General features: G+C 38.7%; 1 protein-coding gene across 2 annotated transcripts in view; it reads left to right on the forward strand.

The window, feature by feature from the left end:
- Nucleotides 1-16,320, forward strand: part of LOC129763051 (doublesex- and mab-3-related transcription factor A2) — a 67,804-nt gene that overhangs the window by 12,832 nt on the left and 38,652 nt on the right. The window contains exons 2-4 of one of the 2 annotated variants that reach the window (XM_055761797.1): nucleotides 2,384-2,485; nucleotides 2,526-2,745; nucleotides 2,830-2,907. In XM_055761797.1, coding sequence (XP_055617772.1) covers nucleotides 2,384-2,485; nucleotides 2,526-2,745; nucleotides 2,830-2,907 — 400 coding nt within the window. The remainder of the gene's footprint in view (nucleotides 1-2,383; nucleotides 2,486-2,525; nucleotides 2,746-2,829; nucleotides 2,908-16,320) is intronic. The other variant, XM_055761798.1, reaches the window with a different exon arrangement.

Raw genomic sequence — 16,320 nt, forward strand, 5'->3', positions numbered from 1 at the left:
TAACACAGACTTCGAAATCATGAAGCCTGGGGAAATCGGCATTGCAAAATAGATGTGAGCTACGGGTACTTCTGTACTCGCTTGCGTTTCTACAAATCAGAATGTTTCCCTAACACAGAAATCGGCATTGCAAAATAGATACAAGCTGCGAAGACTTTTGTATTCGCTTGCGTTTCTGGAAATCGGAATATTTCCCTAACCATAGGTACAACCTATCCATAGTTTTCTATAAAGCTGAGTATTTTTCACATATCATACGTCGAGACCAGAGAGGCGTTTTTTCGTTTTTGAGTTATGATTTTTCAAAGCCCGATTTCTGATTTTGAAAATCGAGAAATCAGGAAATCGGGGTTGTCAAAAAAAAATTGTTGATGTCAAATGTCTTAAAATTGCATAAAACGTCGAGATCTAGTGTCATCTCGAAAAAAAAATTGTCTAAAATCGGCATTCTGGGACTTTTCGGTTTTTTTTCGGAGTACGAAACGAAACGAAGTATGGTTTTTGGGAGCCAATAAAAATAGTTATCTAGATTTTTCATTCGGAACTTGCTACGAAATGTTGATTTGCACGATAATATACCCTATGCAAAATATTAGCTCATTCGTACGTCATTTACTGGTGCCGAAGACGTTATAACTTGAGTTTTTTGAAAACCGAAAAATCACCGGAAATCGGGGTTTAAAAAAAAAATTAATGCCAAATGGCTTAAAATTGCATGACACGTCGAGATTTACAGATTTACATATATCCATAGGGTTGCAAATTAAGGGGATTTGAAGAAGCCTGCCATGGAAACCGACTAGAAACTAAAGTTACTTTCTATTTTTCCTTCTCATGCGTTTCAAAGTTGCAATCTGTTTTGGTGTTGGTATGATATTGAATATAATGAAAAAGTGTCCAGATTCAAAAGCATTACTGTATAGTATATCAAACGAATCTCACTGGAATTCCATTTTAATAAAGATGCAGATCATGAAATCCGTACGCATAGTTATATACACAATGTATTCAAAGAGTTCCGGCTAGATTTGGCTGATAAGAGTAACGCTTTGTCGCGTCACAATTTTCGATTATGGAGCAGAGAGACGTGCCTACAGGACAAACAGTGAATGCGGTTTTCTACAAAAGTGTCCTGGAACGATTATTGGCACGGATACGGCGCGTGCGGCCCGACCAGTACCGATCTGGAGATTGGTTTTTGCTTCATGAAAATGCGCCCGCGCACACCGCGATTTTGGTAGCGCAGTTTCTAGCCAAACCAAAGGTGACTGTCATCACCCATCCCCCCTATTCTCCGGACCTCGCCCCGTCAGACTTTTTCCTGTTTCCCTAGCTAAAGAACGCTATGAAAGGGGACCGTTTTGACGAGGTTCCAGACATTCAACGAAATGTGACGTGTATTATGAACTTCATACAGGCTGAGCAGTTTAAACGCGCCTTCCGACACCTCCACGAACGTTAAAAAATTTGTGTGGAATGAGAAGGCCTATATGTAGAAAACTAATATCTAATCTTTTGAGTATCTGGTTTTTCCTTTGTTTTTGAAAATAGGCCCGGAACTTTTTGAATGCACTGTGTACCTTAAAACTATTTCATAAAAACATGACCTGTTCTCCGATTTGGTACTCTTACTGGGAGACGTGATCAAAATAGGTAAAAAAGCTGTTCTGTCTCGTCGTGGAAAAATGGTGCAGCGCATTGACATGTATTTTTCGTTCCAAAAATATGCATTTCCTTGGTGTACATATTTACTAGAGGTCAAATGGTTGGTTAACACAGAGTACTTCATAAATTATACATTACCGTGAGTTACCAACGTCAATCAATTCAGTCACGAAATGTTCCATAGCATTAACACAGTGTATTTCTCAACTTTTTATGCCAAAAAAATTGCAGAAACTCTGCACCAGGAACGACAAGCAAAAATTCCGACTGGATATTCTTTTGTTTCCGTCAAACGACATTTTCTTCAAAGTTAAACTTCCGCTCTGTTCGGGCCTTGCGTTGCGATTGTTTCGCCCATTCAAAGCGCAAAAAAAGTAAACTGCAAGAATTTCCTCGCATTGTGCGCCCTAATGTGCAGTTAAATATAACGCCGCGCGACACATCCAGTGCACCGTAAATTTCCTCCACTCAAATGCCATATAATGATTTAATTAAAATTAAAACAATTGAGCCCACCTCTCAGAGGAGCGTGGAGCGTGGCGCTCTCGAGAGTGCGACCGTTGCGCCACGAGGCGCGGAGGTGTTTTATTACAAACTTATGTTTTATGTGCAGATTTTGATTTTTGTTGCTGCTGTTGCGACAACATTGCTGTTGTAGTGCGTGTACAAGATTTTTACATTTGTTCTATTATCTTCGTCCGTTTTTCAATTCAACCAGGTGAGCGCCTTGAAAGGTCACAAACGGTACTGCCGCTGGCGAGATTGCGTCTGTGCAAAGTGTACCCTCATCGCGGAGCGACAACGAGTGATGGCGGCCCAGGTAAGGACTGAAGTTTACGAAATTTTGTCTATTTGATTAGACATTCTTTAACTCCAAGGTGGCCCTCCGACGGCAACAAGCACAAGAGGAAAATGAAGTTCGCGACTTGGGACTCCTGTACACCGGAGGAGTTCACACGGTGGGCCAACCGGTTTCCGAATCCAACGGGCAGCAAACGGTCGGATCGTTTCACACCGGAATCCCTTCGCCTCCCAACGATTCGGATGGTGCCAATCGTGGCAACTATGGTCCCACAGACGGTAAGTTTCCCCGTGTCTTGTTTTTTCCCAACATCCAATCACATTCTATAGCCGCTTTTCCGAACGTACCTTCCTCCGTAACAGAAACAGACAATCCCCGACTTCGGCCGGAACGCATAAACTCCGCCTATTCGCCAGACCAGAGTGAACCCGACAGCCCCGGTAAGTGAAACACCGTCAATGAATTTATTATTACACTTTCGAAAGCTTGTAATAATTTTTGATTAATGACTCGGCCGCGATAAGTGGTGGCAGCCGTGGGGTTCTGTTTGCGCTTTTCTCAAGTATCGCTTCCGTGCGCACGATGCTGCCCTGCGTAATAATAATAATATTAATGGCGGCTGCATTATTTAGCATTACGACGCGGTGTTGCGTACTTGATGTGCTCATACATTTTGTGACAATATTCTCGAGTGGCATTGGATACCGCAAGAGGTACTTGTGAAAGATCAGACAGTATTTGAAGTGCTAACTTGGTGAGACCGATTTTGACACGGCAAATGCTGATGATAACAGTGTTTCTTCATCATTCAAATATTGAATTCTCCTCTGAGATGGATTTGAAATCAACTGTGAGTGATCCGAAATCGTCTACCAGTGTTAAACATTGCTTACACTAAGTACAACCGTGTTTACACCGCCATCGAATTTTCCAGTCACTCAGCCGTAGGAAATAATTGCACCTGCACTCAAGAAAACACGACATAATTCTTCTCGGAAACCACATAAGCCACACTTCGATCACTTTTCACTTGCCGACTTCGATTGTTATTTTATCGCATTCCAAATCGGCATATATCACAATCGACTGAGTATGAGGGGGCGCTTATTTTTTTCCCGCCGACCGAATCACGGGTTTGACATTTATCGAACCTCGTGTGTGCATTGTAAGAAATAACAATCATCGTTTGCCACATTACGAGGCACCAGGCTGTGAAAAAACATGGCGCGCGCGTGTTTTATTGAGAGTTCAGACCTCGAAAAACGCAAGGAAAATAAATCGGGAATCGTGATTATGTTTGCATCATTATTTTACCACATTCGTTAAACGGAACTGTGTGCAAGTGCTTTCGGGCGGAAGCGAATCGGAGATTTAATTTACACGATTTTGTGGTGGTTTCGGAAGTGAGACATCGATTTGTGTTGTTCATTTAAATGAAAAAAATATGGTCTGTGTGATTTTCTATTGTGACTGGGAGATTATTTACCCACAACCATCAACTGAACGAGAAAAATAAATGTAGGACCACCTATAAACCGATTCTCTTATGGCTCTCAGCTCGGAAGTCCGTTTAGGACCACTTTTCCCCATGTGTTGGTTGATTAATGATACAGACCTTTTCTAACTCACTACAAACTGTAACATCTACGGTTATCTCTTATCGGTATAAAATAACATTAAACATATACAGGACACTCATAAAAGTTGATAGTAATTACCCCACAACCCTTTTTGTGCAACCGCAAAGTACTCGTTTAATTACAGTTTAAATACTTTCAATTAGCAAACACTCAGAGATACGCGCGCGCGTCCGCATATCATTCTCCGGCCAAGAAGCAACCCACTCTGGTTGAATGCATCCGACAGAAAGGGTCTTGTTGTGGCGCACCCATCCTCTGCCGGTTACAGATAATGAGCACGGATAACAGCTTGAAGCGTTTGGTTCCCCTCGCATTGATATAAATATATATTATTTTTTTCAATGTTTCGAGGGTGCTGGTGAGCTCGATGATGGAGATAATCATTTGCCATCAAATCATCACCAGAAAATCTACGGCACACGACCGTCGTCGGATGAGTGGTTTTGCAGGCGTGGATTTTCAATTTTTCAGTGAGAGAGATGGTTTGTATTTTATTAAACGGTTTTATTTAGCTTGCCCTGTAATCTGTTTGTATGTTTGTATGTTTGTAACATGTTTGTCTGTAGCGCTGACCCACATTAATAGAAATTTGAGCCCCTTTCTGTTGACCGATTGATCTGAAATTTGGAACACACCTTTATCTCTGTAGTCATTATAAAACTGCGTATTTCATGAACTTGAAAATCCAAGATGGCGGCCGCTACAAAATGGCGGATCACATATTTCTTTAAAACCTCATCGATATGGGTTTTCCAAAACCCCATCAATATAGTGTTTTATGAAAAATGCAAATCCAAAATGGCCGCTTCACCAATAAGGGTATCAAATGAAAGGGCTTGACTAGTAGCAGTGTTTGCCAAATGATCCATTCATTGAAAAAAATGGATGAGTTATATCTATGATATAACCGCAAGGTTGACGTGGGACTACCTTAGCTTATCAATCATTTGTTTGTATTGATTAAATTTTTGATGGATTGAAACAATTCCCGAATTCAATTGAATTCAATATATTTGATTTGTATATAAAAAGATTGTGAAATGTAATGTAAGGTCAATTCATGCATTGTGATAGTAAATTTAATGACAGTCCTTTTACGGTTGGTATGGTGCTTAGAACAAAATTTGTGACCGGAAGAATTTTCAAACGATTATTTTATTTTACATTTGCTTCTGAAGTTTGCATCTCTCAAGTGTACGTACTTATCGAACCGCGAATTCGCTTGATTATATGAACTTCAGGCACTCAGTTCCGATTTTGACATGTATGTCGAACGCATATTGTTTAATGAATAGGCGTTATCGGAGCAAATGGTTAACAACATTTTGCCTAATCATCAAATGGTATGCGTAGAAATTCAATGAGCGGAAGATATGAAGGTATATCCTTCAATACAATAATCAATAACCGAGCTAAAGCGTTGTGTTCGTACCCGCTTTTGTAATCCGTGCTAGGAAAACACTTTGCGGAGTGCAAAAAAAAAATGCGGGTGCAGAGATACCCCTGACTTGCATGAATAAAAAACTTCAACTTCTACTTTTTATACTATAAAGGATTTAAACTTGAAAGTTCATTCGTCTCTAGTGTCTGCACGATTTTCCCAGGTTCCTAAGTTTAGGAGACCGTGTTAAAGAAACATATTGTAGTTTGCACAAAGGCAAGGGAGTACAAAAGTACCCGAAGCTTGCATTTATTTGCAGAGCCGATTTTCCCAGACATTTTGGTTTTGAAGTCTTTGTTAAGCAAACACATTTCAGTCGGACCAAAAATGCCCCCGACTTACATGTGTTTGGAATGCCAATTTCCCCACGCTCCTTGGATTTAAAGTCTGTGTTAGGGAAACACATTTCAGTCGGAACAAAAATACCCCCGACTTTCATGTATTTGCAATGCTGATTTACCCAAGGCTGCTTGGGTTTGATGGCTGTGTTAGGGAAATCGTAGATCGGGCCAATCAAAATGAGGCAGTTATGCCGTTTAGATAACGCTTAACATTTTAAAGTTATTCAATTGTTTATCTAATGAAAAATAACATTTTATTAATTGTGATAGAAGCGTAGAAATATTCCCTATCAATTGATACAAACATCTTTCCGATTCAGTAAGAAATGTTCGAGTTATAAGCATTCGGAATCTTTCATTTTTTCCTGCATGTTCTGTGTTTAGGTTTTAATTTTACCCCCCATATACTCCGGTTAGACGTAGTCCCACGTCAAAATCGCTTTCGTTCGTTCAAAGATGATCATACACAAATCATTTCCCCCAGCGGCATTCTTTTGTTGTTATGTGCAGCAAATCACGACACAAAAGAGAATGAGACAACTCTGCATCGGTTCGCACTTCATGATACACCGACACGCAAGCAGAACCATCATATACGATTTCGGTGCAGAAAGTTTATTTTCTTCATTGCCTCTAACATATGCATATCGACCACGGCTTACAGAGACAAGGCTAGTTCTTTAGCGAGTAAACATCATTTTTGATGACGTCATCCGAATTGTCAGTGTAAACAGTCGCCAGTTGTATTTTGTTTTCTGACTTACGCGTAAATGTTCCTGAAATGAATAATCGAAAATGGTTCAATGCGCTGTGAGCGGGTGTATAAATTATGAAAATGACATTATCGGGCCAAAAAAGAGATTCTTTCGCTTTCCGAAAAATCGAGAATTATGTTCTTTGTGGATAAATGTTTTATCAAATTATTCATGGTGTTAAATATAATCAACTATATTATCAACGCACAAACTTACAAAGCACAAAAAATAAAAAATAAGAACACATTGTTTACTTCAACGAGTCAGATGACGTCACTAAAAAATGACTGATCCGGAGTAGCTAGCCTTGTCTCTGTAAGCCGTGCATATCGACCTCTCCATGCATCATGAAACAGCAGGATCGTACGGACTACGCAAAGCGAATGATTCATATTCAGCTAATGTAGCAGATCCTGATTTTTAAGTCTCAGAGAGTGCATACTATATGATTCTTTAGCTGGATAGAGGCTAAGGGAAGGGTAGTCAGATTATATTTTCAATTTTTAACGCCGCTATCCCTTGAAATATGTATATTCATATAGACCGCATAGTTTTACTAGCAACACCGCTCTCTTTTCCCATTAATTTCTCTCCGCAAATGGTGACCGAATGATGACGTAATTTTTCTTGTATCATTTATTGCTTTGCATTTGTCTGTGCAGTGGGTTTCGCTATAATAGAGCGGGACGATATATGAGGTTCAAACTTGTATGCAGGCTTCGAAAATGGTTTGTAATGTTTGATACAGCTCGAATATGCAAACAACAGTCTTCGTTCCTTTCTTGGTTTAATCACTTAGTGTAACACAAGTGATTACTGTCATTCATACAAGTATCTGAATGATCCTCTCATATTTGGTTATATGTTCGTGAGACGTTACTTGCATGACACATTGTGTATCATTCGATTTTGATCGAAATCCAAACACTGCTAGTAGAAGACAGTTATTTATGAAAAATACAAATCCAAAATGGCTGCCACTACAAAATGGCGGACTACATATTTTGTCAAAACCTCGTTAATATGGGTATCAAATGAAAGGGCTTGACTAGTAGAATACGGTTATTTATGGAAAGTTGATGGGTCTGAGCCTAGGGGCACGGACGGGATCTTGACATACGACTGTGATTGTGTGTAGCAATTGCATTTGAATTGAGTTTTTTCATTGTTTAAAATCTGTATTTTTTTCTCTTTTGATACATCAAATGGAAGTCCTGGAAAAAATCGGTTCCAGTATGAACTTGTATCCTTCAAGGGGTTAGATAACGTGGTAGAATCCGGAGCCACATTGTGTTCAAAAATGTACACACAAATACCATCAAGGCCATTACTACCCTTTTCTTTTGTTTATTCAATTATGCAGAAGAAGACAAAGTATCATTTTTAAAAACAAATCTTAATAGTTAAGACCTACATAAATATAAGATTGAGTCAAATCAATCTATGACTACAAAAATATATTATAGATAAAGATAGCATTAACTCCTTCGTTACCACGTTGTCCGGAACATTGTTTGTAATAACTTTTTAGCCCTGTAAGATCGCAACTACTAAAGCCATCATAATCTGATTTACTTGGGTATACCCTATCGATCTTCTAAATCAGCAGCCATTTAAATTCATATATTGCATTTTTACATAACCAAACAACATACTCGATATTCTAACATCCTGGACCACAATTACACAAATTGTTAGTAGTGAGACCTACAATCGCAATCGAAAGAAAACATACCCAATTAAATCGTCAAATTATTAACTTTTTTTACTATGTTTACTGTTCATGTTTCGAGCAAAAAAAGAATTCTGGATAAATTTACTGTCTAATGATATATAACACAACATATGTCGCAATAACCATTTTGAGTTTGAAAACTTTTAATAAATTGTTACATTTTTCGTACAGTGACCCCCCTATATAGAAATCAAAGACATAGTCCTATGTAAAAAATGCAAATCCAAGATGGCTGCCACTACCAAATGCCGGACTACATATCAAAACCCCGTTTCATGGGTATCAAATGAAAGGGCTTGACTAGTAGAATACGGTTATTTATGAAAAATGCAAATCCAAGATGGCTGCCACTACCAAATGGCGGACCACATATTATATCAAAACCCCGCTAATATGGGTATCAAATGAAAGGGCTTCACTAGTAGAACACAGTTATTTATGAAAAATACAAACCCAAGATGGCTGCCACTACAAAATGGCGGGCTACATATTTTCTCAAAACCCGAGTAATATGGGTATCAAATAAAAGGGCTTGAATAGCAAGTTACAGTAGATCATGCAAAAACCAAATCCAAGATGGCCGCAATCACAAAATAGCAAATTACTTTATAAACGGTTTTATTTAGCTTGAACTGTTTGTATGTCTGTAGGGTTGTCCCATATTAATAGAAATTTGACAAATAGGAACTGACTAAATTTATAAAACATCTTTATCTCTGCTGTCATTTTAAAACTGCTTATCTCGAAAAATCCAACTTGGCCGCCGCCACAAAATAGCTGATTCCATATTATATCAAAAAAAAGGTTGATTGAGATATGAGTATCAAAGGAGCGAACTTGACTTGGAGAACACACTATGTATTTTCTGCAATCCACTCAATATCGGTATCAAATGGAATTATTTGACTGATAGAATACAGTACAATGATTTTATTGTAGAGAATTATTCTAATGAAACATATAGTGTACTAAAAACTAGAAAATAAAATAAGTAAAAAAAAAACGAACAATGTACTAAAAGCTAGAAAATAATTAGGCAAGTAGCAGTTAGCAGTTATCACACCTCTCCTTCATTAGTCTAGGGCATTGATAAGACTAAAATAATATTGTGGGGCACGTTGGATTTCCATTATCCACAATTAGCGACTTCATGATATGTCCCGCCAAAAATTTGTTTTTTGTTATCAATACCTTCAAACATTCACGTTTTCTTACTATGAGCAAGTTCATGGGTCCAATCGCAGAACTGTTCATTGATTGATCTTCTATTCGTCTCCGTTGAATTTACTTTTTACTATAAAATTCCTAGTATTTCTAACAAAACTCAAGATAGCCCTAAATCGGACAATGCCTTCCTCGAGTTCTGCTCTTATCAACACTTCTGGCGATCCATTTTTTTTTGTATGGATAGAAGAAGATATAGGAGTGCGTTTTATCACATTAAAATCCATTTCCAGTATCGAACAAAGAACAATTTCGCTAGCGCAAACATCAAATGGACTAACAGCACATGTCACTATATTATTGTAGAACATATGGGAATTTAATTTTCTGAATTTTCCCTTTTTCCTTCAGAGTTCTCCGAAAATTTACAATTGCCTCCACAACCTCCACATGCCAAATTTGATTTCGTTTGCTTGATTAATTCTCGACTAATGCAGAAATTTGTGTTTCATTTGTATGGCAGACCCTCCTTAGAGAAGAGGGAGGGGTCTCAAACTATCACGAAAACCTTCCCCGGACCCAAAAACGCCTACATACCAATTTTCATGTTGATCGGTTCAGTAGTTTCCGAGTCCATAAGAATCAGACAGACAGACAGACAGACAGACAGACAGACAGAAATCCATTTTTATATATATAGATTATGACGTATCCATCAGAAACAAATTTTTTGACGATTTTTTATTTTCGATGTGACCTCCCTTTTTTTCGACAACGCGTTTCAAGCGGTGAATAAAATTGTTCATGCACAACTCTAACATCACGACTTCGACGACTTACCCCCAGAGGAAGTAATCTACGATGAGAAATGTTGAAATTCTTACCATAAGAGGACAAAGTTTCATTAAGGCTTCGGTTGCTCGAGTAATACGATTTCACCAAAAATACACGTTCTTATAAATTGTACATCTTGACACTAAAAACCATCCGATCAGACTGAACGAGTAGCCGAATATTATCGTCCCGAAGTGGGGAATACAGTGTTACCATCGAAGGAACAAAAAAAAATCATAAGGAGCTATTCGATTTTTTTGCGTGAGCGTTTAATCTGAAAGACCCTGTATTACAAACGGTTATAATCGTTCCTCTGTAAATCCATCATCTTCTTCATCAAGTCAAACTATCCATCGCGAACCTGGAAAATTATCATCAATTACATTTGACAGAAAAATGAATGGAATTCGCATTGAAGAAAGTAGTTAGGTTTATTAATTGTAGTCAGGGCTCTGCATAGTCATAGTCAACTGAGGATAGTCAGCTGACTATCTGACTGACTATGTCCGTATTCAGTTAGTAATGGCTTTTGGCTTCTTCACGCAGTTTCTCCGCCAAAACGACTGAACAGTCAGTCGGGCGTTTAGTCGCTATCTCCCTCTACCGACTCGACTATATCATTTCATTCTTCCCAGTCAAATTGTCTTCATTGCATTTTGAAGTGACTTCCCCCGAAACGAATTTGTTCCTATCTCTCCCCCATGTATCATGTATGCATGCATCGATGTTTGAGTTCAACCTCCACATGCCAAATTTGATTTCGTTTGCTTGATTAATTCTCGACTAATGCAGAAATTTGTGTTTCATTTGTATGGCAGCCCCTCCTTAGAGAGGGGGATGGAGAGTCTAACCATCATAGAAACATTAACTGCACCCTAAAACCTCCATATGCATAATTTGGTTCCATTTGCTTAAATAATTCTCGAGTAATGCTGAGATTTGTGTTTCATTTGTATGGCAGCCCCTCCTTAGAGAGGGGTGTGGATTGTCTAACCATCATAGAAACATTCATTGCACCCTAATACCTCAATATGCTCAATTTGGTTCTATTTGCTTGATAAGTTCTCGAGTTATGCGGAAATTTGTATTTCATTTGTATGGCAGCCCCTCCTTAGAGAGGGGGGTGGAGAGTCTGAACACCATAGAAATATTTATTGCACCCTAAAACCTCAATATGCCTAATTTGGTTCCATTAGTTTGAATAATTTTCGAGTAATGCAGAAATTTGTGTTTTATTTGTATGGCAGCCCCTCCTTAGAAAAGAGGGAGGGGTCTCAAACTATCACGAAAACCTTCCCCGGGCCCAATAACGCCTACATACCAATTTTCATGTTGATCGCTTCAGTTTCCGAGTCCATAAGAATCAGACAGACAGACAGAAGACGTTTAGTCGCTTTATATAGCGTTTAGTCGCTATTTCCCTCTACCGACTCGACTATATCATTTCATTCTTCCCAGTCAAATTGTCTTCATTGCATTTTGAAGTGACTTCCCCCAAAACGAATTTGTTCCTCTCTCTCCCATGTATCATGTATGCATGCATCGATGTTTGAGTTCAACGTGGTTTGACAAACGCCACGGGTGAGCTAGTTTTTTTCATATCGAACACGTCTAAAATAGCGTGCAGTGTGTGTGCGCTATTTTGCAAGCTATTTACTAATGCTTTTTTTTTCTCATACATACATTTATGGGATCTTCCATAATGTGGAAATAACAATAATTGGTTATACATTTAGTTCTAACATAATACAATATTACGTTTGTTGTCAATTCTTACAGTTAAAATTTCACATGTGTGCTGGAGCACAACACTAACGTTTGACCACGTTCAAATAATTAAGGTTTTTTTCTTCAGACGTGTTACCATAGGTTGACCGAGTCGCCTTGCTAGTGGATTTGGATGATTCTTCACCTTTTCCGCATATTTCCTCCTCGTTTTATGAAGTTCTTCTTTAACCGTCGCCATCCCTAAGTCTCGATGTATGAAACTATTGCGGATGTACCAAGGGGCGCCAGTAATTTGTCTTAGCAGTTTATTGATTTCGATATTACTTGCTGAAGCTGTTTGCCATAGTTGACAGCCGTAATGCCAAATAGGTTTCGGCATGGATTTGTATAGAAGTAGTTTGAACTCTAGTTTTAATTTCGACTGCCTCCCGATTAGCCAATGTATTTGTTTTGCTCGCATCTTCAATTGCGTTTTCTTCGCATCTATGTGTTTCTTCCAGGTTAGACGACGATCTAGATGTACACCAAGATATTTAATTTCATTCGATTGAGGTACTGCAGATCTATTGAACTTGATTTGTGGGCATGTGTTCTTATTAAGCGCGAACGTAACGTGGACACATTTTGTTTCATTTACTTTAATTCTGCATTTTTGAAGCCACTTTTCCACGACCGTTATGTGTTCCTGGAGATCCCGTGAAGCAATCGTTCTGTTTTTGTGACTGCTGAGAATAGCTGTGTCATCTGCGAATGTTGTAGTCATTAAGTTACGCGCGGTCGGGAGATCAGCTGTGTAGATGAGATAGAGAACTGGTCCAAGAACACTGCCCTGAGGAACGCCAGCATAAATTTCTTGCTCTGGTGATAGAGTTTGGTTATACCGAACATGAAACTTTCTTCCCAGTAGATAAGAACGCATAATTTCATATACTTGTGGTAGCATATTTTTAATTTTATAAGCAGTCCTTCGTGCCAGACTTTATCGAAAGCTTGAGCTACACCAAGGAAAAGCGCTGAGCAGTATCCGCGGCCTTCATATACTTTACGAATTTCTTCTATCAATCGGTGCACTTGTTCAATAGTGCCATGTTTTGATCGGAATCCGAATTGATGATTCGGGATTAATCTTTCAATCTCGGGCGCTGATTTTATCAGGATAATTTTTGCGAACACTTTTGAGAAGATTGGAAGGATGCTGATAGGTCTATAAGATTCCACTTTCTGTGCGTCTTTCCCTGGCTTAGGAATCATAATGATGGTCGAAATTTTCCATGCTTGGGGGAAATATCCTTTATGGGTCATTGCGTTGAAAATTCTCGTGAGATATTTAATTGCTAGGTCAGGTAGTTCCTTGATCATATATCCGTTGATGTGGTCGATACCGGGTGACTTTTTCACATTGATATGATTATTGATAACATGTCTCACCAGCCGATGTTTGATTTTCATTTTGTTTTGGTTTATAGCACCAGAAAATTCGAGCGTTTCTTGATTAGGTCCGGATTGATTCGGAGTGAAAACTTTTTGAAGATGGTTTGCAAAAGTTGCTGCTTTTTCATCGTCACTTCTGGCCCAATTACCAGAGGGCATTCTAAACGGCGGGACCTGTAACTGAGGTCGTTTTAGATTCTTAGTTGCCTTCCATAGTGAGTAATTATTATTTTGATTTGGCGATAATTCAGTTAAGTAATTATGGAATTTTTCATCTTTCTTGTCTTGTTATAGCTTTCTTAATTTACGTTGTGCCACATTGAATTGGTTTTTAGATTCTGGCGATCGTTTGTTTTGCCAGATACGTCTTAGTCGTCGCTTTTCTGCAACTGCTGCTTTTATGTGGGAGGCAGTAATATTTTTTTTGTATTTCTGAGGCTTCATAGGTGGGGTAGCTATCTTCGCAGCGTTCTTCATGAGTACACTGAGCTGGTTAACTGCTTCCTCGATATGATGTTCGTTATCCAGAGGTAGATCGAGAATGTTAGAGGAGATATATGTCTTATATTTTGTCCAATTCGTTGAAAAGTTAGTGAGATTAGATGACGTAATACTAACTAATACTAACGCGAGGACCTTAATAGCATCATTGATAAATGTCCAAGTTCGTTGGTTTGAGTTCACGATGGGTAGACAATAAACCGTCCATTGATGGGGTAACTTTTTTTTTGCATCAGAAATCATGTTATCGTTCCTCTTTATATGGACGTAAAAATAAGATTGCGTAAGCGGGTATAAAATTAGTGTCAGGGGGAAATGGAAGTGTGGATTGAAGTCAGTTGAATGAAGAGGCTGATTTGTATTCCTTAGTCGAGTCAGTTAAAATAACCAATGACTGGACTAGTTCACCAGTCATCCTCGCTAGTCAACGCTAGTCAATTCATTTTCTAGTCAAGTCACTTTTCGTTATGGGCGACTGCCGAAGCAGTTCTAGTTGAAGCGAAGCTACTGAGATTAGAGTCGGTCTTCATTTTTCACCTTCGATGATTTCGGGCCCTGATTGTAGTAAGCATTAAAAAGACTGCGAACTTTCGAAGAGCACTATGTTGTTATGAAAAACGCGAAAATGCGTGCTTTTTTCCACAATGAAATGATATTATTATTTGTCTCTGGTATCATCATATGAAGACTCAATGCATCGCACTTCAGTGATCATTGAAAATCATAATTGCAAACAATACATGAATTCGATTATATTCACTATTCGGATGTTACTTTCAAATCGCCGATATCAAACGTTACTTTCAACAAACATCGTTCTCAACCCACAAGCAAACAACTCGTTCTTCGACAAATAGAGAAGAAAAATCATAAAAAAATATAAAAGATTGAACGCATAAGGTCAAACTCGATATGTGAATAATCGGAAGTCCCACAAAAGCCGAGCCGAGGCTACGGATTTATTTTCACCCTATTTCCGGACGCCTCCCGCACACGGTTCCTATTGTGATTCTTGAGATTCCATATCTAAAGGGTTTTTTTTCCACTCGAGTAACAATCCGGCTGGTTTTCCAGGAATTTAACGATTCAGTCCATGAGCGGGGTGTATTTGTATATAGATTATATCTTTCAGTAGGGAAGAAGATACACAAGGGGTAGTCTCAAGTACGCACTAATGAGACCTGCACGTTTTGGGAAAATTGCTACTTTGCGAAAGCTAATGTTTTGTGTCACTACCATTTCGAAGATTAGAAGTTCACTGATGAGATCACCACTTGACTGCCTCCAAAAAAAAAAAAAGAATTTCCACTGTTCTGTTGGCAAACGTTTTGCCTTTCATCAAATCGATAAAGGTTTCGTTTGTTGTAATAACTTTTTTTCAATACCATACCAACATTTCTACGCCACTTGAGCTAAATTCGATGCGATTTTCTGCTTTCTTCACCCCGAGGAATGTTAAATCAGCAACAGGGACCGGATCAGCGAGCAGGAATGAAGTCCTAACAAGATATCTTTCCGTTTTCAGTCACAGTCCAAAAGAATACAATTGAAGACGACAGAGAGAAGAAGCGAATGGAATTCAATACAGTGCAAAGAAACCGAAAGCACTTGAGCTTTTACCTTGCTTACCTATCGTCGATTTACTTTTCGGGGTATTTTTTTTTCTTCTCCCGAATGCGATCAATGACACAGTAATTCGAACCTGCTGCCTGCCTACGCTTGCCTGTGTATCCAAATTTGACCTGAGCTGAAAAGTTTTAATAAAAAAAAGCATCTCAAGTACTCGAGAAGTAGCGAAAATTGTCAACGGTATGAACATTTGATTCGTGACGCCGTGCTGATGTTCGTCGAGGAAGAAGGAGGCGGATATTGAAACTCAAGTAACCACCGACACGTTAGGAGAATGGCACCAGGAGAAAAAGAAAACACGCTTCGGTAGTAGCAATTATTCTGGGAATCCTTTCCCGACTTCATGCGGAACTAAGTGGGAGAGGTTTTCTTCCTCCTTCACTTTGATATTGGACACTGTTTCTATGCTGTTCAGGATTTTTTCTTTCAGTTTGCTCGAGAGTATACAGTCCCTGAACCAAGAACGATTATGAAATGTACGATTGTAGACCAAAACAAAATTTGCATCGAAGCAAAAACTAACACAGGCACTGATACGATGATGATTATTTCAGAAATAGATCAGAAATAGCATACAAATTTTTGGAGGTGTTTAGACATTGGAAAATAATGAACGTAGAAATATTAAAATAGAAAACGTCGAGAGGAACGCCT

This window comes from Toxorhynchites rutilus, chromosome 1 (assembly GCF_029784135.1).
Source record: "Toxorhynchites rutilus septentrionalis strain SRP chromosome 1, ASM2978413v1, whole genome shotgun sequence".
Taxonomy (NCBI): Eukaryota; Metazoa; Arthropoda; class Insecta; order Diptera; family Culicidae; genus Toxorhynchites; species Toxorhynchites rutilus.